Source organism: Neofelis nebulosa, chromosome 18 (assembly GCF_028018385.1).
Source record: "Neofelis nebulosa isolate mNeoNeb1 chromosome 18, mNeoNeb1.pri, whole genome shotgun sequence".
Lineage (NCBI taxonomy): Eukaryota > Metazoa > Chordata > Mammalia > Carnivora > Felidae > Neofelis > Neofelis nebulosa.
Genome location: NC_080799.1, coordinates 34,974,472 through 35,000,621, shown reverse-complemented (window position 1 = coordinate 35,000,621; position 26,150 = coordinate 34,974,472). Strand labels below are relative to the sequence as shown.

General features: G+C 51.3%; 1 protein-coding gene across 3 annotated transcripts in view; it reads left to right on the top strand.

Moving 5' to 3' along the window:
* The window catches only part of SNX29 (sorting nexin 29), a 495,833-nt gene that overhangs the window by 388,612 nt on the left and 81,071 nt on the right, over window positions 1–26,150 (top strand). For all 3 annotated transcript variants that reach the window (XM_058711881.1, XM_058711878.1, XM_058711879.1), the window contains one exon: window positions 24,755–24,895. In XM_058711881.1, the coding sequence (XP_058567864.1) occupies window positions 24,755–24,895 (141 nt within the window). The remainder of the gene's footprint in view (window positions 1–24,754; window positions 24,896–26,150) is intronic.

Sequence of the window (26,150 nt, the reverse complement as noted above, 5' to 3'; positions counted from 1 at the left end):
TCCAGGAGTAGCACCGTTGTCAGGAAGAGATGGGGGGGGGGGGGCTTCCAGAGAACGTGCTTCACGTGGTTACCTAAGATAAAAACCCCTCCAAGTCCTGTTATAATCGCTGAGACTGCTCTTACATAGCCCAGGGCCCAGGAGAGATCCTGGAGAGATCAGGGACGACTAAGATGTTATTCGTGAGAGTGTGCTGGTCATCGTGAGTATACGTGCCTCTGCCTCGTAACAGCCCTGCAGGGCAATGGCAGTGAGAACATCTCCGCTGAAGAGGAGGGCGTTGAAGTTCAGAGAGGTAGAGTGAGCTGACCGAACCCCCCCGCCCCCCCCCCCCCCCACCGCAGCTTGGAAGTGACAGAACCAAGGCTTGGATCCAATCTGTCTTATTTCAGAGCTTGTGCATTTCCTGAAAATCACCCTCCCCCACCCCAACTACAGCAGGCCACCCCAGTTCCTGTAGCTGAAATCCTATCTTAGAGGTGACGGCGACTGTCACTGACACCAGCTGAGTATTGACCGTGTTTTTATGTGATACTTCAATTGCTGCAGAACATCTTTCTTAAAGTGCAGATTCTTAAAATTGTTCAAGTCAATTGGGCATTTTTGTCCTTAAACCACCAGCCAGCGATCCCACTTGACTTACAGTCATCTTTCATTGTGACATCTCCTGTTTATGTGCAGCTCAACATCTGGGAAATACTCAAGGTTCTAAGCCAATGAGGGGGAGAAAGCAGTGATTTTTCCAGATAATCCTCTGGCCCACCTTGTTGCCTAGAAAAGCCCAACTCCGTCATAGGACCTCATCCTGTTCATTCAGATGTTGGTATATTGTGCTAATTATAGCAGTGGATGCCCAACACCCAGAGACACAGCCGAGACTTTCCATGTGCCTGGTTCGGAGTCATGTCTGTCTGTCTTTCTCCACCACAGGAAGCCATTCTGATGAGTTGCTTTGAATATGAGCCCCTCGTCTCCAGCCCTGTCCCTTTCCTCACTTCATTTAAGTGTCTTCCTTTCCCGTTTGGACAGTAGTGATTTCTTAGCTTTCACAGTCACTGACCCTACCCAGAGTTTGATTCCCAGTGGTCACTTATCCAAGGTACTGAAACGCTTACCGGCTGCCCTGAGGTTTCCACTGGAGCAAAACTCAGTTCAGATTCAAAAAACGTTGTCCAAGTGACCCACTCAGTGCCGAGTGTGGTGCTCAAAATGAGGGGTAGAGAGATGAGGACATGCAGCTCCTTGTCCTCAGATGGTTCCCAGTCTCTCAGGGGAGACAAAGAAGACGGGCCCTGCAGCAGGTGACAGAGGTTGGCTTAGGGCACCATCGGGAAATGCAAATAGGCTACCCCAGGGAGGAGGAGCGAGCAGGGAAGGGCATTCCGAGGAGAAGGTGCTTGAGATAAACCTTACAAGATGGGTGGGACTCACCAGGCGAAGAAGGTAGTGTGGAGACGGGTAGAGAGCTCAGGCTGAGAAGAGGCATAGACAGGAAAGGGAGCATGGAGCACGCGGGGAGCTTGAACGAGTCGGGTCAGCTAGATGATGTGGCGCAGCGTGGCCAGCGAGGTTTCCGTCTGGCCCTTTCACGTGGAAATGGCGGAAAGCTCAACCGAAATTGGCTTCAGCCAAAAGGGAATGTGTTAAGCCCTGCAAGCAAACAGCTTTGGTGTAGGGCTGGCTTCGGGGTTGACCAGGGGCACAGACAAGTGGGCCCGTTCTCAGCATGTCCTGTGTTCTCTGCGGGCGTTCTCTGTGGGGTTCTTCTCGTCAGCACAAGTGGCCAGTAGGAGCTCTAAATACACTCCCCTTCAAGTCAGCGAGGAAAGAGAATCTCTTTCGCATTAACTGCAGCCAAAGCCTCACCACGTCATAGGTGGTCACATGTCCATTCTTGAACCAATTGCCGTGGCCAGGGGAATGAAGGCATGAGCTGATGGGCTTATGCCTGGGTCGCAGATACCGCCCGGAGCATGCATTGTGAGAGGAGAGGATGGCAGCTTCCGGAAGAGCTGGCAGGTCCCGGTAACCAGAGGGAACCGGCTGAACCAGGTGGCCCAAAGCAACACACGTCCGGTGCGGGCTGGCAAGGGGGGCCTCATCTGCTGTGCCGAGCGGGTTGGGCGTTACGCAGCACATGATGAGGGCCCCGAGGAGTGTTTCAGAGGGGAGTGACACGTGGGACTGGTGACTGAGGCCGATCACTGTGGCAGTGGAGAGGTGGGGTCACTCGCAGGACGTTTTTGAGAGTCCTGGCAGGAGTTGATGAAGGGACTGAGCTCAGGAGTGGAGAAGAGGGAGTAAACCCGAAACACAGGAGGAGGTAAAATTGGCCACACTCCGTGTGCTCATCTGCCGGCCAGAAGACAGAGTTTGAGCTGCACTGAGCAGTCACACTGGGGACCTAGCCCTGGGAGGCAAGGCTTTTGATCATGAATTTAGACCAAAGGCTTACCTTCTGCAAGCAAGGGAGAGAGTCCACGCGTTGCCAAAACAGCGGCCACTCTCTCCTTGAATCGGAGATCTCCTGAGGGGCTTACTGTTATTTTTATTCAGTCCACAATGCTGTGCCCACTGGCCCCCAAACCCTCGAGATTTATCTTCTCATTACCACTCAGCGCATTGCTCTAAAGTACACATTAGGTTCATAAACACAATTTCAGGGCTCTGTGAGAATACGGAGATGCACGGTGACAGAAAATGAGCTTCCCTGCCGGCTCCGGCGGGTTGAGACTTCATTTCCTTTGACGGCAGCATTCTTGGTGGGGGGCAGAAAGGCGCCCTCGGGTTAGAAGTATTAGTAACTAATCGCCGAGCGGTAGCCGCCTCCTATAAGCCGTCATTTAACGATCCGGTGGTGGCCCGGTGTGCGGGGTGACCCGTGACCCTCTCTGTTTATTTACCAACAAAGAGCTATCCCCTGCAGCAGCTTTTGGGCCCTCGGAGGCAAACAAAAGGCCCTCATGCAGTGATGGCCTCGCTTCAACAAACAGCTAGTTTCCAACCCAAACTGCTTTGCTGAGCGCCTCCCACCCTCCCTGTCCTAAAACGGGATAATCTATCTGACCGCGTCGCAGCAGCTTGAGCCCCACGGGCCTTTCGGCTCCAGTTCTGCAAAAGGGCAGTTTCCAGCTGTGTGGGCAAGCTGGTGAGCCCCTCTGAACCTCAGTTTAGTCATCTGTAGGCCAGGGGTAGCTGTACTCGCTCTGTCAAATTATCGTGAAGCTTAAAAGAGACACGAGAACAGCTGTCGAGGTGCTTGGCACAGGTACTAGTTGTATGACTCGGGCACGTCACGGGACTTCTCTGAGATGATGTCCTTCAGCGATTCTCCACCAGGAACCATCTCGTTCCCGAGGCAGCGTTTGGCAATGCCTGGGGGCACCTTTGGGCGTCCGAACCTGGGGGCTGCTGCTGGCAGTGGGTGGAGGTTGGAGAGGCTGCCTATCCTAGAGCGCACGGGGCGACTCCCACTGCACAGAATCATCTGGCCCAGATGTCAGTAAGGCTGAGGCTGAGAAGCTCTCTCTCACACACACACACCCAGGAAATACTTAGTGTAATGCCCGGCTGCAAGTATTTCAGGAGAGGGCATCTATCCAGTGGTGGGTGCTGAGTGTCAGGGACTGCGCTAAATTTAGACAGGTAGACAGCAAAGACGGTCGTCCCCTGGATGGTCGGAATGAAAGTGCCAGAGCTCAGAGCAGACTCACCTGACCCGGCGTGGGGGAGTGGGAGTGGGGGAGGGGGTCACAGGCCACTTGGTGGAGGAAGGGAGCTCAGACGATGTCACAGGAGGGGCACCAGCCGTAGGCACTGGGGTAGAGAGGCGGGCGGCTTTCGTGTGTGACTCCTGGACCCCTCTGTGTGTCCATCACATGGGCCCATGGGGGAGGGGCTGGGCGGCGAGTGTGTTGGCAGGCCTGGCACTCCAGGACGGGAACTGTCACCTCTGCTCCTGTCTAAGATCATGGCTCTGTCCTCATAAGCTTGGGTTGCAAAGTAAAATAACATCTTGTTCTGACTGTAGCTGTCGCTGCTTTTGTTACTTTTGAGGCTATTTGCTAATAAGAGGCACAATTGAGGCCTTGCAGGTGGCCTTCATTTCGGCAAGTTGCTAAGCACCCACTTTCTGAAGGCACAGGGGCCCTAGATGCTGAAAGGATTCCTAGCAGCAAGAGCTGGGGCTGCCTCGCGGCATGGCAGCCTGTGCCTCCCCTCCCGCCCTCTGCAGACAGACAGCAGCGTTCAAATGCGATGTTTCCGCAGGCAAAGCCACCACCAGTAGTCTCCCAGATCGGGGTGCTCCACACACGGCACTCCCCACCCCACCACCGTGTCCGTGGCAGACAGCGCTAATCAATCAGGACCTTGTTCAGGGAGCTGATCCTCCTCCACACGCCACTGCCTGCCCCAGGCAGCCGCACTAATGGTTAGAGTAGGCGGGCAACTCTAGACTGGGCAGACCTGCCAACTTTATTCTAGACCCTTCCTGACCCTGTGGCCCTGGGCACATCACATGACCCCTCCAAGTTTGTTTCCTCTCCTGCAAAATGTGGGGAATACTTACCTACTTTGCCTGGTTGTTATGAACACTGGAGAGTTAAAGTGCCCAGCATAGCCCTCCAGTATACACTAAGTGCCCAGTAATTGTCAACTGCCTTCCTGTGTGCATAGAACTTCCCCTTCCTAGACTGCAGCGGGATTCGTGGTCCGTTTTCTTCCCACCTGATCTTGTCATTCATCTTCTCCACTGCATTTTTCTCAGAATGTGGCCTGGACAGGGCAGGGATGCTGCCTTAGAATCCTTTTCATCTTCCAGGATTCCCTTAAGATGTGGTAGCAGGTTATAGGAACGTGGCAGAGACTGCTGTTGGCTTGTCCCGAACACCCATTTCTCACTTACTCTTGGTCACAGAACCCTGGGCAATGTGCCCAAGTGGAAGATCCTAAGTTTCCCTGCCTCCCTTGTGGCTGCATCTGACCAGGTGACTGAAACCTGGCCAACCAGATACAGACACACGTGGTGGGTCTTGCTCAGGAGATTGGCTCAAAGAGAGGAGCCTCATCTGGGTGGTACGCACCTCGCCCTTCTCTTCTTTTTCCTTCCTGCTGCTTGAAACTCAGACATGATAGTTGGAGCTCCAGCAGCCGTCTCGGCCCGTGAGAAGACCATTACAGGTGGCAGAGCAGGATAGAAGGCACTCGATCTCAGGGACTTGGTGGACCGGCCATACCAATCCTGGCCTGCCTCCCTATGAACTTGAGAAAATAAGCCCCAAATGATAGGCCTCTGCTATTTTGGAACCAAATGCAATTCCTAACAGCTGCAAAGATTTCTTGAAAAGAGGTTGAGAGAATTGTATGCCCAGCACCCTAGAGAGGTTAGGCGCAGAACGTTTAGGGATCTGGAGTTTAATTAATTTGACAGCTCTTCATGAGTTCCCACGTGTACCAGGTGCTGCTGGGCACTGTGGCTCATTGCTGGGTTTACCAAGGAAAACGAAGAACCCTAGAAGAGAGGTGAGCAAGGGAATATCCTGCTGCACCCTTGAAGGCATGTGCAGGAATTCAGACTCCCTCTTGAGCACCATGGAGAGCGACGGAAGGACTTAAATGCATCATTTGGAACCTCTCTTCTGGGTGTGGCATGGAGCAGGGGCAGGACGGGAGAGAGCTGACTTGATCCATGCTGGCAAGGATTCCTTCTCCCTCCTAGAAGGTGTGAACCTGCTAGCCATCTCTGAGACCCCCACCCACCCACCTTCTACACCAGAGCCCTAAGTCTTATATTTTACATGGGTGACCAGTCAGACCTTAGTATATTTCTGGCATTTTCTAAAACTCCCACAGCTCTTGACCTTGTGGGCTGGGCCTTCTTGGTCCCGGGTCTGCCCCTGTCAAAGGCATTTTAATTGAGAACCTTGTCCTTTCTTGGTCAGCCACAGGCCGGGCAAACAATGGAAGTTTGGCCAGCATCCGCTGTGTCTATAACTGACCTCTAGGTGGCAGTGGCTGCCTGCTGCCGCTCCGGCTCTCCATACCATGGCAGCTGAAAGTCCTCTTTCCCCCATCAGCCAGTCTTCCTTCTCTTTCCTCCCTGGATTTTGGATCCAGACACCTATTTCTCTCTCTGTCTTACATGCTGTCCCTTTGGACTTGGCACTTTTCACTGCTATTAGCGTCGTGTATCTTCTTTACAAAGTCTTTATTTGTACCACGGACCGGATGGGGCATCACACAGTCTGCATACGTAGACTTTGGTCCTTCCTATCAAAGACTTCCATCCCTGGCTCACTGTCAGACAGTCACCAACGAGGATGGGCATTTTTATGTGTAGGTGGGTGGCTGGATGCAGAGGATGAGCAATGTGCCTGCCTGCCTTCTTTGTTCTTGTCTCCTTTTCTTTGTGTTCATCCCTGCATCCAAACATCCGTCTATCCCTGCACTCCTCTGCCCTTGAGGCCTTTGAGTACCTTGAGGCCCTGAGAATTCCTAGGAGCATCTAAATCATGGATTCTTGACCTCAAAAAAATGTATCCGTGGTAAAGCTACAAAGACTTGTACAGGTACAAATACAGGTAAATGTTCGGGTGACATTCATTTGTCCCTTCAATCCCTGAACCGTGTTTATTGGGCAGCTATTTTCCAGGCACTGGGAACTGGGTGTGGGTACTAGGTCCTGGGGTGTAGTGAGTAAGACTTAGGAATTTATATGCTAGTTGAGAGGAGACAGCAGTCAATAAATAAATATGCATAATGATTGTTAATGATTCCACATGCTAAGAAGAAACAGAATACCGTGGTAGATGAATTGGGGGCAAGGAGATGATAAAACCTTTTATAGAGTCTAGTGGGACAGCCACCTGAGGAGAAGGGAGCAGAGTTGTGTGACCTGAGTCGTGGGAGATGCGTGGGCTTTGCCAGGCAGACCGTAGCGCGAAAGGCATTGCAGGCAGAGGTCCTGGCATAGAAAAGGCCACTTGGAGTGGAGCACCCATGTGGGGGAGGGACAATTCAGGGGTCTCTGGTGACAGCTCAGCGTGGCGGTGGCCCAGGCTGCAGTTTGGAGTATGAATGGGGATGGGGCTGCCGAGACACGCAGCAGGGAGATGGGGGAGGGACCTCACGTGCTTTGTCCAGGGGTGTGGACTTGATCTTAGAACCAGGGGGCTTCCACTGGGTTTGTGGTGGCCTAGTGCTTCATAGACGTGCCTCAGACCCCCCCCCCACCCCAACCCTGGGTAAAGAGGGGCGGGGTGGGGGTGGCCTAACTCTCCCCATGCTCTTGCCATAGCTGTTCTAATGCCTCAGACCCCCCCTGGGTAAAGAGGGGCGGGGTGGGGGGGCCTGATTCCCCTCCTACACCACCCCCACCCCCCGTGTTCTTGCCATAGCTGTTCTGTCTTCGTCTCTTAAATCAGTCATCTCTACACAAAGTGTCTGGTCCAGGCAGAGAGTGGGAGTGGGGGAGGGACATTTGAAGGTCTGTGGGTTGAGTGTAGTTACTAGCCACCTGGGCTTTTGCCCTCGGATCTGGCTCTCTGGGTCTCCGTTTGTGTGTGAAAGAGGGCTAACAGCAGTGCTGCCTTTTGGAGGTTTCGTGAGGATTAAACAGGGCACACGGTGAGGTGCTTACTCGCACGAGAGCCCGTTCCAGGGTCCGTGCTCAGCAAATGCTAGTTGTAGGCTTGGTTGTCCCGTGTATTCCTCTCCGGCTGCTTCTCCAGCACCTCACGTGGTTGTGGATCCACAGCGCTCACACCCTTAGTGTTGGTTGTCACCTCTCGTCCTTCTCACCCAGGATCCTGTGGTGATGTCACCTCTCTGCCCCTTTCGCAGTCAACATAGTGGAGGCCACAGGAAAGTCAGCGTAGCACGGCGGCTCAAGTGCTCAGGTTCTGAAGGCCGGACAGAGAGAGGTAGGATCTCTGCTCTGCCGCTTTCCAGCTGTGCGAGTTTGAGCAGGAACTCTAGTTGTCAGACGTGGCCTAGTTGTGACTTCGTGGTGGTGGCCAGCCGGGCCCCAGGACTCTTCTGAAATGCTCTGAGATGATTTGTAGAAGCGTGTGCACCTAGTGGGGGTGTGCGTGTAAGTGTCTTCTCAGAAGAGAATCCGTAGGCCTTGTGAGTGTTCTCGGGGAGGCTGTCCCCAGGAAGCGTGGAAAGATTCCAAATGGTGGCCTGCAGGGACACATGGCAGGATACGACAGCTGCTCAGGGGCTCCCCCTGCACATGAGCTCCTGGCAGGCGGTGGGCCTTCACCATCTAGGCGATGAAGGCCGCCAGACGATGCTTTGTGTATCTCCGGGCCAAAGGAGTGTTTGACTCAAGTTGCTGGAGTTGACTGTGACAAATCCTTGCCCCCCTTGCCACCTTCTCTGGGCAGTAAGTGTAGATCTCAGACAAGGCCCGCCTCCCCTTTTCTTCCCTCCCCAGCCCCAGTGCCTTCACGGAGAGTCCAGTCCTGCACATGTCTTTCTCACATCCAACAAGAATTCAGTCCCTCATTGGATTACTAATAACACGATAGATGTGTCCCTCACTGTGTCACTGGGCTGGGACACCATCCTGTGAGGTCGATGCTGGCGTGTCCCCAGTGTACAGATATGCTAAAACCAAGGTTCAGAAAGGTTAGGAAGCTGCTTGGCCTGAGTTCTCCAGCCGGATGAGCCCTGGGCTGTAACTTGTGTTCCCTGGAGAGGGCCCTCCCCACTCTGGGCCGTCAGGAAGGGCTCACCCAGTGTTGCAAGCCCGAGACATGAATAAATGTGAAGAAACGTTCATCCCGGCCCCATCTTAGACATCAGCATCTTCTTTTTAAAGGAACAAACGCTCCCTTCTGGGTGTCATGATGAGGGAGACATGAGTACGTGGAGCAAATTAACCGTGTTAGGACATTTGTGGTCTCCAGGCCGGCACAATTTGGTCGTGTGTGGAGACAAAAGACGTTCTTGCTAATGACTACTACGTCTCCTTGAGCGTGCACCAGAGAGAGGTGCACCGAGTTCTCGTGTCACGTCGGAAATGTTCTATTGTTCTGTTTGTTTTTCATTACTCTGAAATGATTACTGCAAAAATTCTTAAATTGGATGCTTTTCAGAGAAGAAGATTAAAGCCCATAAGCACAGGCTTGCAGCTGTGTAAAAAGGAGCGTGCATCTGTGTTCCTGTGGGACGCTCCGGGCAGAGCCGTGGCGGCCTCACCTTGGGCTCTCCCCCCGGGTGCAGGGGGTGTGCCCGCCATGCTCCTTCCGGGAGCCTGCGTGGAGCTAAGTTGACATCTTGTGGCATTTTCCTCAGCCGTCCTTGTGGCATAATTGAACCGCATTTCATGGGGAATGGTCCTCCGGGTGCCAAGACCAGGAGGCTGAAACGTACTCTTGCTTCAGCACCTGCCTGAGACTCTGTAGCTGTTTGATTAAGGCTCAGTTCTTTTTTTTTTTTTTTTTTTTTGTATTTGTTTGGTTTATTCATTTGAGAGAGTGCGAGCGTGCATGAGTGGGGGAGGGGCAGAAAGCGAGGGAGACACAGAATCCCCAGCAGGTTCTGCACTGTGAGCATAGAACCCGACTCGGCGCTCGAACCCAGGAACCCCGAGAACGTGACCTGAGCCTAAATCAAGAACTAAATCAGCTAAATCAGCACTCAACCAACTGACCCACGTGGGTGCCCCAAGGATCAGTTCTAATTAGAGAATCTAGTTAGAGAGTCATTATCCACAGACTGTGGTGGTTGTTAGAGTCCCCGCTCTTCCTGTGTCTTGAGTGAGGAGGGAAGTATTTGTACTCCTGCTGTTGGCTATAAGGTAGTCCCAGCCGTGGTAGCCAGGCTCCCAGGGAGGGAGGGGTACTTGAAAAAGCTTTGCATTGTTACGCAAATGAGTTAAAGGACCCATTCAACGTAGAAAGGGGAATACTTTGAGGAAAAAGGAGTAGGTGTCCTTTAGAATGCTTTGCTATCTGCTTCTCTGAGAATTGCCCCTCCCTTCCGCAGACACACAGAGCAGAGGCACAGAGGAGACACTCCCCACACTCATTGGCTCATGGTGGACACCCAACTAGGGGAAAACCGATCTGGACACTGGCCTTATCACATTCTCTTTTGGTCTGGGTTCTTTTGAGTGTAGGTGGCAAAAACTTTATCTTAAACTGGCTTAAAGAGAACAGTTAGTTTAGGGGCTTCTGTAGCAGAAGCATTCAGGTGTGGCTTGATCCAGGTGCTGTCCCCTCTGTTCCCTAGCTCACAGTTCTGCTTTCCTCTGCATTGGCTTTATTCTGTGGTAGATTCCCCTTCTTGTGGTCATCAGCAGTACTGAGCTTATAACCTCACAGGGCAAGAATAATGAAAGACTGTCATTTCTTCCCCAGTCACCCAGGCTGCAGATTGGCCTTGCTTAGGCAAAATGCCTGTACTGTAGTGCACGCAGGACTTTAACTGGCCAAGCCTTGATATCATGCCTACCTGTAGGGTCAGAGTTGGCCTGGGATTCATAGGAAGCCCAGAGACTGAGATTGGGTGGAGAGCCGGTCCCTGGAGGAGAGCAGAGTAGCTGATGTCAGGCAGAGAGAAACAGCCCTGTTCACTGTGGACGCTCTCTCCTGGACCTCCGAGATTGGGCAGCCTTGACTGGGTTGGTCTGAATGTATGTGGGGCTGGGTTTGAGAGCTGTCATGTTTGGACCATGAGCTCAGAAGTAGAGAAAGCAAGCTGTGTGGAGAGAGAACTGAGTGGGTGCACAGAGAGCAGCAGAGTGTGGGATGTGCAGCTCCCTGCCCCTGTTTTGCCTGGCGTTGTGGCTCCCGGTCCAGCCCCTCAGAGGGCCCAGCGGTATCTCCAGCCCTTGGCTCCTGGAGATGCCCTCGTGTCCTTCCAGTACGTCTGCATTTCCTCGAAGGCATCATAAATTGGTTTCTCTTCCTGGCGATCTAGAGTCCATGACTCAGAAGACAAGGGCCAGGGACACTGTTAGACCAGCTCCTGGGGTTTCTCTGCAGGAGAGAGGCTCCTGGCTCCTAGTCCTGGTGGAGATTGAGGTGCCCAGAGCAGAATCACGATGAGACCCAGCAGAGCCCGGCATGGGTATGTGTGAGGGAAGTTCTCCGTTCCTTAAAGGATAATTAGCAGCAGTAAGAGAAACAGGGTCATTCTTAATCACGTTAGAAAGTGACCGTGTTTTCCTTGCTGAATTATGACCTCCCTTCCCCATTCGTTTATACAAGAGCTGCTTGCCTGCCTGACCCTTGATCACACGGCCCACATCTCAGAGGCCAGTGCAGTTGAATAGTCCTCGCATGGCTGAAACGCTTCAGAAGCCCTGAAACCATCTTTGGGGAGTGGGGGTAGTAGGTATTTCTCTGCTGCCTCCAGAGTTGAGTTCACTGCTTGTTCAGATGCCATGTTCCTTTATAACGGTTTCATTCTTACTAATTTTCTATTCTCAAGAATATTCGATGTGGGAAGGTCATCGTGTACTCCAGCAAAGTAGAAAACTCCTTCTGTATGTAGCTTTGGCCTGGACAGCCCCTCCCATTCCCCCTTCCTTCCAGCCAGCTTTTCCTCTTCCTTCAAGAGTTTGCTTAGATACCACCACCTCCTGGAGGCCCTCCTTGATGCCTTCCACACCAAATCATCTGGCACTTCTCCTTGTCTCCTGGCCTCCTGTGCTTCCCTCTGTCATGACACCTCTTCTACTAGACCGTGGTTTTTGTCTGTTCGTCTGCCTCACAAACGTGTGACCTTCTTGAGAGCAGGCCGCTAGCTTTTGCTAATAATAGCTAACTTTTGTGAAATGTTTACATGCCAAGCAGAGTGATTGATCTCAGACACAATCCTAGAAGGTGGGTGCTAAAATCGTCCTCATTTTGCATTAAGAAATCAGGGCACGTGGAGAGGCTTCCTAAATTGGGTAAGGTCACATCGCTAAATAGATAAAGTGAAGTCAGTATTTGACTCGAGGCAGTCCTTGTCCCCAGACTGTGCTCAGTATCGTCACTCCAGCTGTCAGTCCACCTCTGTCTCTGTGCCTGCAGCCAGCGAAGGTCCTGGCAGTTAGTAGGTGCTCAGTAAGCACGGGGTGACCCGAAGGAGATGGTCCCGAGCTGCCTGTGCTCTGCCTGCCCTGCTCCGTGGGGAAGGCCCGCGTCCGAGGGGGTTTTGCTGCTTTTATTACCAGGAGTTAGAGGCAGGTTGGGTGCCCACTTCGGTACAGGCATGCATGCTGTCCAAGAGCACATTCTCACCCCGGCCCTTCCCCTCAGCAAGGCACAGAGACCTACTCTGTTTTAGGAACTTCTTTCCCATGCCGGCAGCTTTCTCACAGGCTTTAGTGGTGAGCCCACAGAGGGAAAAGCAACTTCCTGTGTATCACAGCAATATCACAGCTAGCTGTTCGGGGGCCACAGACGAGTTTGGAGCCTCAAATCTCCCAAGAGGGTTTTACTTCCAGTTCAGGCTCGTACAGGGGTGAGTAGGGCAGACCTCGGGGCCCTGGCTGTGGCTTCACACAGGCTGCTCAGCCTGGTCTCCTGGCCCCGGGCGGGCGGCCGCTCCCCAGGCTGCACTGAGCGTTCCTGGCCTGGCTCCGTGGCCCAGCTCCCTTGGGGACGGGAGGCTCCTCCTCTATGGCAGAGATAGTCCTCTGGGTTTGGGACCAGGCCGTGCATTTCAGAAGGTCTCCCCGTTTGAAAATTTACCCAATTTATTTAGAGAAAAGAACGAGGGTCAGCTGTCTCTTTAGGGTCAACCAGAAGTCCCACTTACTTGAAAAACGTCACTTAAGCTTTCTATTACCAAAGTTGATATTCAGTAGAGGAATGAATTTCCGAGGAACTCAGAAGACATTGAAGAAGCCATAAAGATAATAAAAACCCATCAACATTACGAAATAACCACTGTAAATGTTTTGATTTGAATCCTTCTGGCCTTCTTTTCAGCAAGAATAATGGCACATATTGGTACATGTGATTGTAATGTTCCATTTCAGTACATCATAAGTAGGCCCTGAATTATTTCAGAATAAACAGATACCCAGTTTCTGCTCCCCCCTTTCCCCTACCCCAGGAAGACTCAGCTAGTATTAGTATCTGGGAAGAAAAAACCAGAAGACTTTTCTACTTTCTCAGTGAGTCTGAAATGCAATTTTGTAATTTCTGTGCTGCGGAGTAACCAGCTTTCAACAAGAGAATGTCTCTTAGCACATGGCCAAGGGGATATAATGTGCATGACTCAAATATTCAGATGGCAACATGTGACCACTGGATGAAGTCATATTTCCTTTTAAAATTCCCTAAATGTGATCATTGGAGCCCCCAGCAGCTTGATTGCCGGAAATTAGCTCCCATCAAAATGGCTCCAGCTATTTCTGAGTTCCCCGGGGACTGTCTCCTGTACCCTTAGGGACTCGCTCCTTGTGATTTTCTCTGTGGCCTCCGATCTTGCGGCCATGCTGAAGGTGACCATCGTGAGGCTGCCGGGCCCCTGGGCCCAGCTGCCCACCGGTGATCGCTGCCCCTCTGGCTTGGGGCGGGGGAGGGATTACCGTGCTATCTCGTCTCTGCTGTTCCAACCCAAATATGGCCTCTGTGGCTGTTCCTTATGCTCCTTCCAGGCCAAGAAGCAAGACCAGGCCAGAACTTTGATTAAAACGATGCCAACAGTTTAGGGATCGTGCCAAGAGATACAGCTTGGGGAGATATCTGAGTTCCTGCTGCTAGGCGTTGCTCTTCTCAAGTCCAGGCCGGTGTTCAGGAGTCTCAAGTCTGTCTCCCTGCCTCGCCTCTGGTGTCTGACTTTCTTGAAAGGGCCGGCTTCTCCCCCCCGCCCCGGGGCAGGGCTCTGCCTGGAGCCCAGGGCCAGCGGGCTAGGAATCCACAGTACTGGCAGCTTCTCCCTTGTCTCTGACGGAGGGTCCTCGGTGGGCTGAGGGGACTGGAAGGGCATTCACTTAGCAGGTGTGGCAGGGAGTGGAGCCTGGGCCCACCAGTCCCCTGTGAGAGCCCCTCTGCATCTGGCCGTCAGTGGAAGTGGTCTTGCCCATGATTGTATCTAGTGCCAGGTTTTAATTTTGAGCCGCGGTGTGAGGGGTGGGTCATGAACTCAAGAGTCAAGGGATCCAGAGTCCCCACGTTTTTCATTAGCATCCCTTGGTCTTGGGGAGACAGGGTCTCAAAGGAAGAGCGAATGCCCTGAACCCTGGGTCCAGTTTTCCTCAGCGCAGAAGCCACTTGGGTGCAGTCCAGTGGGAAGGCTGGTCTTTGGCGGAAGTACTGAGACCACTGTCCAGTGTCCAAGATGGCAGAGCCTGGGCCCGAGTGCAGTTGGCATCCCCGGTGCGCCACGATCCTCTCCGTGAAAGAAGCCGTCCACAGGTCAGCCAGTGCCCGTGATCGTGGGGTCACTGTTCCAGGTAGAGCTGAGACTAGGCTGTGTCCATTCTCCTTCGGAAGCGTCCTTTCTCTCTCCTCCTTTAAAAGATGTGCCGGGGTTGTGCTGGCAATTCTTAGTAAATAATGCATTTCCTGCTTTGCTAGCCTGCCGCATTTCCATAACCCAGTGAACTGAAAAGTCATGTTTCTCCAGCTAAGTTATTCATCCTATTCTTGGCATTGGGCTGCTGTAATATCGCTCCATCAGTGTGGTCATACGGTAATTCAGGCATTTTGTTCTAGCAACGAGGACACTTAGAGTTAATAACACATGAAGCCATTTCATTAAACGGGAAGTTTTGTTAGGACACATTAACACAGGCCACCAACCAAAACACAAATCATTCGTTGGATATTAAGGAAGCAAGATGAATTAGGAACCTAAAGCCATTTTTAAAAGAGTCTTTGTCATCCTGATGTCATCGGACTGTCTTTGCGTTCAGCCATGTGCAGAAAGGGCATCGGAACTGGGAGTTCATAACTTTTCTTTCCTTTCAGTTACAGACGGCTTCGCTCTTGGGTGTAACCTCAGTTTAAGCACCTGTTCTGCTCCTCCCTCCCTGGGTCATATTGGGCATGTTTCTGGGTTGTTCCGAGTCTCCGTTTGAGGGCATATAAAATTGGAGGGCTGTGGTGAAAATTGTAGGGAAGATACCTGTCACATGACAGGGGCCACTAAATGTTACATCATTTCGTAGAAGTCCGAGGAGTTCTCACCGTGAATGCCATGGAGTATCACGACATGCCTAAAGAAGTGTTTGGTGCCCTGGTGGGGGAGTTTGGATAACTGAAAAGTGGCCTGTAGTTTGAAATGGAGAGGCATGCATTTGACCTAGGCTGCGAAGAAAGCCGGGCCGCCTGGCGTTTTGTTTGCAAAACCAGCCGTGTGTCAGTGTCAGTGAGCGTTCATGTCCGAGGTCTTGCTGCCTTCCCATCAGCAGTTTCTCTGTGAGGTCTGACCCTTGCTGTAACCATCAAGTATCTCCTGTGAGGTCCTCCTCCTAAAATAGCACTCTCGTCCAGAATCCTTGGTGCTGGTGTGGCAGGGGCTATATAACTGCCAGGCCAGCCTGCAGCCAGCAGAGAGGTATGCTGAGCTCATTCTGAGTCAGAGGCCCCAAGAACACATCCCAGGTTTTGTTTCAGTACTCGAAAACCCACCCAAGAAGGTCACGCACTGAACTCTCCTGTTTCTGTTGACAGATTTTTGGAAGCACAGGGAAGGCTTAACTGCCCAACCCACAGACTGTGCATTATGTTTATGTTTCCTCGCCTGCCTAGCATTTGACAATTAATTAGGCATGGTAATTACCTGCTGTAATTTTGTGATTGCACATCCTATAATTACCCCTAATTCTGTAATAGGGAAGTTCATGTACACAAAGGCAAATGACGACGGAGGTGACGGTGTTAGAGTATTAACAGCTGCCACTGCTTACTGCCTGCCAGGCACGGGCCAGGCATGGCATCTCACAACCCCCCAACACAACTGCTATTGTCCCCATTTTACAGATGGAGAAGCTGAGTCTTGAGGTGGAGTATCACCTTCATGGTCACAGCTAGCAAAGGGAACAGCTGGATTTTGAACCCAGGCCCCTCTCCTTGCCCAGCCCATGCCCTTTGCTTGTCATTCTGCCTCTAGCAGAGGAGGCCTCAGGTGTGGCTGAGACCCAACAGGGCCTCTGCTTGGCAGACCCTTAAAGTAGACCTGGAACTTCAGTCCCCTGAAAAGTTTTTAAATCTTCATTCTCCCTCTTCCCTAGTCCTCCTTTATATATACTGTAATAAATATGTATACATTATACATACGTGTGTGTATATATGTATATGTATACATGTCTGTATACGTATGTGTGCGTGTATGTGTGTGTGTATATGACCCTCCATGTATAATCGAGGCTTGAAGAGGTAAGTTAACTTACCCAGGGTCACCTGGCTAGCAAGAGGTGGGGCTGGAATTCAAACCCACATCTGCCTTAGGCCTGGATCTGGTCCCGGGACCCCATCTCCCGACTCTGACATCTGGTTGCATGTCAGGTCCTCGTGGACACCCGCCTACCGCAGTCTCTTCACAACCTGCTGAGAACACAAATTAGGGTAAAAACTCAATCTCCTGAGAATAGTGAAGACCTGGCTTTTGAGGGGCGGGGGGAAGCTTTGGCTTTTAAATTCAGGTTTACTATAAAATCAGGCGCACATGCCGTAACTGTATCGTTCAGTTAATCTTAACTTCTCTACATATCTGTGTAACTACTGCATGGAGATACAGGGCATTTCCAGTACCCAGAAGGTTCTTCATGCCTTTTTGGGGTCTCTGTGTTAGAAACCTCTCCTACCCTGAAGGTCATAAAGATACTCTCGTATGTCCTCTCCCCATAGTTGTACAATTTTACCTTTCACATTGAGATCTATGATCCCACGAGACATGAGTGTAGAAGCCAGGTGCGTGAACGCCTGTAGCTGCCTCACCTACAACAGCCTCCCTGGGATCGACTCGGATGCTCATTCCAGCAGAGCAGGTCAACAAACCGGGGTGTGTTCCTACAGCAGAACGTCCTCGATGGCAACGAACGAGAACACAAGGGTGCCGTGCACCATAGCAGGGAGGTGTCCCCCCAACACAGTCTGGAGCGAAAGGAACCAGACACAAAGGAATACACTCTGTATGAGTCCATTTAGACGAAGTTCAAAACTAGGTGAAGAAACCAGAGGGCGGGGTGCCCAGCAGAGAAGCCGAGTGGCATTGACTGCTGAGAGGGGCACATAGCGGGCAGAGAGCACTGCTCCATCACATGCTGCTAATCTAAAGAAAAAGTGTTTCAGGAGGCCCTGTGTACACAGGCGTTTTTTTGGATTCAATTCATTGAGGGACTGCGGTTCCCCCGCCCCACCTCTCCTTACCCCCCATTATTACAGGCATCGCTAGGGTCATTGTTCCCACTGGAAGAGAAACCTCAAGATTCAAACTTCCTCCTAAAACAGAGAAGAGAGCATTTGCCCTGATTCCTGATCACAGATATTACCCTCCTATTTTATTGGCTTCTGCTGAGTGGAGGAGATTGGACTTGAAGTAGCTTTTCATTGCTTGTTTTGAAAGGGAACTTGCTTTTGCTGGAAGAGGTCAATTCTTGTTATTCCTCCAAGGAATTATCTTTACAGCTCAAGCAGAAGGAATTGAGACTTATCAAACTTAATTTGAAGTGGGGAGCCTTAAAATAAAAATTAAAATCCCAACGATTTTGGACACGAGCGCTTTTAATTCTTCAGTGAAATAAATGCACAATTCGGTTAAGTGTGATTCAAGGACAACTTAATTTACAGAGAAAGTTTCCCAGTTGTGGATGCTAAGAGCACTGCTGTTGAAGACGTGTGATCTGCCCACAAAAGGGGCATTTGGGCCCCAGAGGTATCGAGCAGGGACCTTCGTTGCCAGCTGCTGTTCCCAGCTGCCAGCACTACTCGCTTGGGGTTCCTGGATCTTCAGGGGCCTTGAGTACCGCAGCAACGTGCTACAATAGAAGATGCCAGGCCTTAGCGTCAGGCAGACCCAGTCCAGGTCCTGTATCTCACCATCTCCCAGGGCAAGTGACATCGGCCTCGGAGTCCATGACCCTATGTGTAGGAGGCGGCACGGTCGCACCTTCTGCCTTGCAGATTGAGATGAGGACAGCAGGTGAGGCAGAGGGAGTGCCCGGCATCGCACCTGCCACACAGTAGGTGCTTCGTCAGCACCAAGCCAAGCGGGAGTGCTGAAGATAATTACGTTTTATTGGAGCTCTGAAAAATAGTTTATTCTCTTGGGTCTGGCGGTGGGCAGCTCCACTCTCGCTCACTTTCTCCTGGAGCTTCCTGACTTTGCCTGCCAACCAAGGAGGTTAGGATTTGACCAGTGTCCAGACAGCAGAAACTGAGAATGGGTGATTGTCTCCTCTCCCCTCGCTACCCGGTGGCCTCCAGATAATAAAGGTGGTGCTGAAAGTACCCACTGGCCACTTTTCACCTTTGCCTAATGCTGGCAGAGGCAGAGGTGAGGACAGTCACCAGTCTTGACAGAAGCATCTAGAACCCCCTCCGCAGGTGGTTCTCTGGTGATTGTTCTCGGTGCCCAGTGTTCCCAGGCAGCACACTCTGGGCTTGGTGGGATGAGTCTCAGACAACTGAGCTTTGAAGAAAGAGGCTCCAAGGATAGCTGTGCATTTGCCTTTCCCTTGAGTATGAGATCATCCTAAGTCAAGCTCAGGTCAGGCCCCCTGCCTGGTTCTCGGAAGCCCTTGGTCCCCAGCGTGAGGTGGCTGTGGGATGTGGCTGGGGAGAGGCCCATTGAAGTACATGGAGTTTGTAAATCACCTGAGGACTCAGAGGGTAGGAACTTGAGGACTGTAAAGTAACGGGACCATCTGGTCCCATGCCCGCACTTTGCGCACTCGGAAACAAGGCCCAGAAGAAGCAGGGATGCTCCAGGAGCGCACACGATGGCCAGGAGGGGCCACATCTGGTCTCACTTGTACTCCCAGGAAATAGGTTTTGCATGGTGTATTTGTGGAGCTCTTTAGGGCAGGAGCACTCTGATTTGTGTTTCTATTTAAAATTTTCAGTGATCCACAGAATAATTTGTTCTAAGCCCTAGGTCTAAGACTTAGTGGTAATCTATGCAGTTATTTGCTGAGCAAAAACCTTACAGTAGAGGGCGTAAAGCTAAGACAGGTGTTGACTTCAACAGCAGTGCTTCTTAAAGTTTGCAGAATGTCATGCTTTTGATGGTGATGACGACGACAATGACAGCAGCTGTAGTTAACAGTTGTGGACGCCAGGCGCTGTTATGCTTGCTTTTAGGCATCTTTTTATTATGATGATGATACCCACTTCTCAGGTGAGTAAACCGAGACCCGGAAAGGAACCATTTTCAGGTGGAGGGAGGAGGTACGGAACTTCTGGGAGGCCGCCGTAGTTTCTGGGCCAGGCTCAGATTAGCTGATGTCTCACTGCAGCCCAGTCTCCGTCAGTCGGACTACGAGGGAGGTATTCATGTTAAAGCTGATTGCAAGGTCAGAGACTTCCAAAATCCAGATCTCTGTCATTTCCTGGTGGCGACCTCACCAATAAGTTTACATTTTTGTTTGTTTATCGAACACTCACCTGGCACCTTCTGTGTATCGGGTTCTGTTCTAAGCCTATTGCGTGTGTGAACATATTTAAATCTCCTAAGACCCAGCAAGGGTGGTGATGTTACCATCTTTGTTTCTCAGGGAGGAAGCAGAGCACAGAGACGTTCATGGGCTTTTTGTTGAATGCCTCCTGTCACCCTGGCAGGAGATACAACCAAGGGAAGGTTGGAAGGTCAGGGCATTTCCTTTAACCCGAACATTTTTTTAACGTTTTAAAGAATGCAGGCAAACTGGCACCATCCTGCTTTGCCACAGCCTGTGGTGGAGCGTGAAGGAGGACAGTGCGGTTAAGCAGGAGCCGTGCAAGCCCAGAGAGGCCGCCCGCCATACCTGCTCTGGACCTGTCTTTGGCTTGCAGACATCCCTCATGGACAGTCGCTGAAGGAGTGTGAACAGCGAGATGAAAATGAATCGCATAGGGGAAAATGCATGGCCAGAAGACCATCTAGCGGCCTCTCACAGTGGCCCAGGCAGAGGAAGGGACAACTCCAGGGTGGGTCAGCAGGCCTTGTGGTTCAGTACTTGAACATGTGGGTGAAAGAACAGAAGTGGTCAAAGGTGATGCCCAGGTTTCTAACTCCGGCAGCCGAGTGGTCCATTCACTGAGAGAGCGAGATCCCAGGAAGAGGGAGGAGCACATCTCCAGTGCAGATTGGGGGATCAGACGTAGACATGATGAGTTTGGCCACGTCTGGGCCTGGAATTGATAGCAGAAGTCCAAACTAGAGACGCAGATTTGACCTAAACGTGAAATGTGCAAACCAGAGAGTTGGGTGCTCGTGTAGGGGAGAGGGGGTGGTGAGCGAAAATCTCCACCTGTGGCATGGGCAGAAGAGGAGGCATCCATGTGGAAGGCCAAGAAGGGGCCATCGGAAAAATGGGAGGGACTCAACATTTCCATGGTATGAAGCAGTTGGCTCTTGAACGTGTTCCGAAAAACATAGAGTCACGCTTTGTCCTTCATGCTACAGATGCCTGTTTTTATCATTACGTTAGAGGTTTTCAAGATGTGCGTTGATGTTGACTGCTTGCAAATGATACTAGATATTTGTCACTGGAGATTTTACTCTAGGCTCTTCTTAGCTCATGTAATTTTTTAAAATGCGTTAATCTCTCTCCTACTGTTTTCCCTTCCAGTGTAGTTGCTGTGTTTCTGGAAGGTTTTAAGGCCCATAAAAAGCTGAAGAAACAGCCCTTACATTGTGTACCCCCAGAATGTCCTCTTGAGAGTCCCATTCTGATGCAAATAAATTTTATGTCCCCGTGGTGCCAATCCCATCTGGACGTGACCATCCATCCAGCTGAGCTGATGTCAACTCTGGCCTCTCCTTCCTGCCCCAGATTGGTTTCCACCTCCTCTGTGTGGGGGTCGACGCGATCCCAGGCATAGCTGCACTGCTTGTGCGTCCAAGTATTCCCCACACTCCTGGGAGGAGGTGCTGTCGGTAAATTTCATTTTATAGATGGGGAGACCCATAGAGAGGAGACATGCTTTGCCTGACACCTAAGTCTGTGCTTGACCTCAGGGGTTCCCCAGATTGCCTGCTGCCTTAGTCCATTCAGTCTGCTGTAGACTGAGGGCCTTAGACAACCTTTATTCCTCACGGTCTGGATGCTGGGGAGTCCAAGGTCAAGGCATTAAGGAGGTTTGGTGTCTGGTGAGAACCCACTCTCTGGATCATAGATAGCATCTTCTCCCATGGCGGGAGGGGTGAGGGAGCTCTTGGGGGATCTTTTTTTTTAGGGCACTGATCCTGTTTTTGAGGGTTCTACCCTCATGACCTAACCACCTAGAAAAGGCCCCCACCTCCTGACACCATCCCATCAGGGGTTAGCATCTCAACATATGAATTCTGGGGGGACACAAACATTCAGACCATCTACACATCAGAATCACTAGGGAAGCTTTGGAACACTACAGATTCCTGGGTCCCAGATGGGTAATACATCCCACCCAGGGGCTGGTAATATTTGGAAAGCCCTGCCCCTTTCCACACCAGATCTTGGCTATGTCAGTGGAAAAATAACAACAATGAGTGCTGAGTATCTAGATCAGAGGGAGGACAAAGTGTTTTTTGTAAAGTGTTTTTGTAAATAAGTATTTTCAGCTTTGCAGGCCATATGGTCTTTCTTGGAACCACTCCATTCTGCCATTGTATTTCAAAAGCAGCCATAAACAATAGGTAAACAAATGGATGTGGCTGGATTTGGCTCATGGGCCATAGTTTACCTCTTCTGCTCTAGATAATTAACCTTGTGCATGATGATCAGGCAAGTAGCTGAACTTGACGCTCTCTAGGGGATACCTGCATTTGTGTAACAATATACTGCAAGCAGATACAGTCCATTTGAGATGTGGCAGATTGGAACTGCATTCAGCCACCAGGACAAAGACCTGTAAAACATTAAGCTTGAGTAAATTCAAGGTGAATATTTCTCTTTTGTTAAAAAAAAAATCGAGCAGATAGTCTAGTAATTGGCGTCGTGGCTCCATAGTGTCATCAGAGACCCCACAATCCCTTCTGTCTTCTACCATAATCAAGATGATCTCATGATCGTAAAATGACTCCTGGAGCTCCAGTCATCACGTCTGTAGGAAAGAAAGAAAAAGAGAGGGAGAAAGGTAAAAAGGCACCGTAGGCTGAGGCAGATCTCCTAAGGACTTTCTTAGAAGCCCCAGTGATTTTTGCTTACGGCTCATTAGCTACTCTTACCTGCGAGGCAGACAGAAAAATGTAGTTAAGTCTCTCTGAACACATTGCTATCCCCCCAAATAGTGAGGGGAAATGGATGCTGGGTGGGCAACTAGCACTTGCTGGAACCTGAGGGGACCCAGCAAATGCCCTAAATGTGCTGTGTGAAATTCCCCTGAGCTCTGCTGGGTTTATTTGCAGATTCATCATGTCTCAGCTTATAGAGACTAGGAGAGCCTGAAGTCCCTTTTCTCCCCCAACTAGCCAGGCCCTTCCAGATACTTTTGGGTCTCATGTATACTTTACTTCTACAAATCAAACACCTGGCTAATCGGGGTAACCGTCATACCACTGCGGGGACCTTCAGTCCCAAGAAGCCTTTCCTCTCGGCAGCTTTTTGTCCCTATGGAATCTGTCTTCCTCCAGGTGGTATCTGCTCACAGTTGTGAGCATCCAGAGCACGTCGTCCTGGGTTTCCTCTTTCTCCGTACAGCCTTTCCAGGAATTTTGAGATCTCTGCCCCCTCCACCCTGAGGCTTGGCTTGTCGCCCTCCACTGCCTGTCTTCTTATAATTTGGCTGCAGATCCTCTCCTAGGGCCCGTGCTTCTCAGAGTCAGTGTGTGGTGTGAACCGCCTGGGTTCTAGTTCCGAGCAGTGCATCTGGGGTGGAGCCCGAGACGCTCCATTCCTGACATCTCCCACGTGATGCCGATGCTACCGGCCCACGGACGGCCCTTGTAGCAAGTGACCTGGGCCTTTCTGAACATAGTTCATCTTTTACGTTTTTTTGTTTTTTGTTTTTTTTTTTTTTTTGGGGGACAGAGAGAGACAGAGCATGAACAGGGGAGGGGCAGAGAGAGAGGGAGACACAGAATCGGAAACAGGCTCCAGGCTCCGAGCCATCGGCCCGGAGCCTGACGCGGGGCTCGAACTCACGGACCGCGAGATCGTGACCTGGCTGAAGTCGGACGCTTAACCGACTGCGCCACCCAGGCGCCCCTAACATAGTTCATCTTTTAATAGGTGGCAGCCAAAACCTAACTAAGTTGCTGTGGTCGATTTAGAACAGAGCAAGACTCTCAAGTCACTTATCCCAGAAGTTAGCATACAGCTTTTTTAACGAGGCCTAAAGATTACATAGGTTTTTTGGTGGCCCTCCCACATTATTTACTTAGCTCAAATTTACCGAAACCTGTAAGTCTTTGTCCCACAGGCCACTCCTGTGCCCTATTTCCCTTTTACTTATGGTGATGGTTTTTGGAGTTGTAGCGTACAACCCGACATTGATCTTTTTGAATTTCAGCACATTGGATTAGACTCATCCCTCAGGCCAGTTGAAACCACTTTGTTTGCCCCCCAGTGCATTTACTGCCTCTCTTAGCTTGGGGGCTTCTAATGAATTTGATAGACCTCCATTTCTCTATCTGATTGTGCTGGGAACTTCGGTCCATTTGTTGAAGTTCTTTGGTTTAAATCGTTTGTCCATCTTGTTCACAAGAGGATTACAAGAGGCCTCGATGGTTGTCTTAACCAAAGTTCTGATGTATCGTGTCTGATTTGGGAATACTGGGTGGTTTCCACGTAGAGGTGGAATCTGTCGCTCACATGAGGGATACCTGTGTTTATCGTTACATGAGAGGTTTTTGAGATGCGTATTGACATTCACTGATGACCGGTCACAGTAGCTGTTTATCATTGGGAACTTTGCTCTCTGGGCCGTTCTTGTGTAATGTTTTTAAATGCATCGTTCCCTCTCCCGCTTCAGTTTTCCCTCGAGATGTGGTTAGTGTGTGTCCCTGGAAGGTGTTACGGTCTATCAGAAGCTGAAGAAACAGCCCTTACATTGTGTACCCCCCAGAATGTTCTCTTGAGAGTCCCATCTTGATTGAAAATAAAGAAGTTTTATGTTCCCGGTGTACCTGTCCCCTCTGGACGTGACCTTCCACCCAGTTGGGTTGATGTCAACTCTGGCCCCTCCCTCCCTCCCACCCCAGATTGGCTTCCCCCTCCTCTCTGTGGGGGTCTACACCATCCCAGGCATAGCTGCCCTGCCTGTGTGTCCGAATGCTCCTTGGGAGGAGGTGCTGTGAGTCAGTTCCACCTCATAGATGATGACATGTGTCGCCTGGGAGGAGTTGGATTCTCAGCAGCAGTCACCACCACAGCATGCATGTGACCATCTCAGAGATCAGCTGGACTGTTCACCTCTGCTGATACTGGGAACTGGTACACGGCGTGTTGTTCCCGTCACCTGCCTGCTTTGTTCTTTTGTGGACCCCTTTGTTGACGTGGTACCACTGAGGCCCTCCTCTGCCAGGCTCTGGGCGTCCAGTGGCCTGAGGGACAGCCGCGGCCCCTGCTTCTCGCAGAGCTGGCTTTCATGGGTGGAGCATCCCCGAAACCCCACCCCTTTGTAACGAGAGCTTTAAGAGAGGTTGACGTTTTCCTTCTGTGTGCCTTTCTCCACAGGTCTACATCCGGATAAAAGACGATGAGTGGAATGTGTATCGGCGGTACACAGAGTTCAGGGGTTTGCACCACAAGTTACAGAACAAGTACCCTCAAGTGAGGGGCTACAGTTTCCCACCCAAGAAGGCCATTGGAAACAAGGTACTGTCACCACGGGGAACCGGGGACACCCCGGTGCCTGATCTACACGCACGTGCCCCTCTAGACACAGGTCTCGGAGGTTGGCACATAGAAGAAGAAACAGGGACAGAGAAAACACCTTTAATTCCACAGCGTGTCATGTTTTGTTTGTGCACGCCCTCTTACTTCTCTAGGACAGGAGTCAGCAAGCATGTTCCGCTAAAGGGCCAGAGAGGAATTGTTTTTGGCTTTGCAGACCATACTTCCTTAGCTGAAAATACTCAGCTGTGCCACTGGAGTGTGAAAGCAGCCACAGGCTGTTCTGACCTGGATGGGCGTGGCCGAGTGCCAATAAAACTTTATTCATAAGGTGGCAGCTCGATTTAGCTGATGGGTCTGTTTCCTGATGCCTGTTCTTGACCAAAAAGATGTTTTCTGGCTTTTATCCGTAGTTGTCAGGTTAGTTATTTGGACTCATGAATGTGGGTGGGGTTACTTCCCAAATACTTGTGTCGGAATAGGGTTGTTTTCCTTGTGAAGGTTAGTGATTTAATGACGTCATGTGTTTCTGGGGGTTCATCCAGGCACCCTGGAGAAAGGAGGTGCTAGCCCTCCATGGCCTGCCAGCCGATGAGTGCTCGTTGGTGCAGAAGTGTCTCCCGAGCACCATCACGTATCACGGCGGGGAAGACGAGCCCGGGCCTTGTCGGGGGGCCTTGCGTCGCCCGCTTCGGCCACTGGTGTCATTTTGTCATCCTTCACATTTGCTTAGAGCGGCACTCCTCCATCTGGGCCACACTCGGAATCCCATGAGTAGCTTTAAGAGCTCCTAAGACCTGAGTCCCTCACTCCCGGTGAAGTGAAGCAGGGGCACGGAGGGCTGCAGTACGCAGCCGCGCTGGAGAACACCTGGCTTCGTGTCTGATAGGGGACAGGGACACTTGTGCAATTGCAGGATAGTGATGAGCTGGGCAGGGACAGTTGAGCCAGAGGAGCTAAGATCATGACCCTCATGAGGACAGGTGAGAAACTGGGCCTTGCATGAGGCACCCCTCTCCTACCGTGGTTCTCAGAGAGTGGCCCCTGACCATCAGCATCACCCGGCAACTCGTTAGAAATACCGATTCCTTCCGGTGCCTGGCTCATTTGGTTAAGAGTCCAACTCTTGATTTTGGCTCAGGATCTCGAGGTTTGTGGGGTCAAGCCCCACTTTGGGCTCTGCACTAACCGCACAGAGCCTCCTTGGGATTCTTTCTCCTCTCTGTCTCTCTCTCTC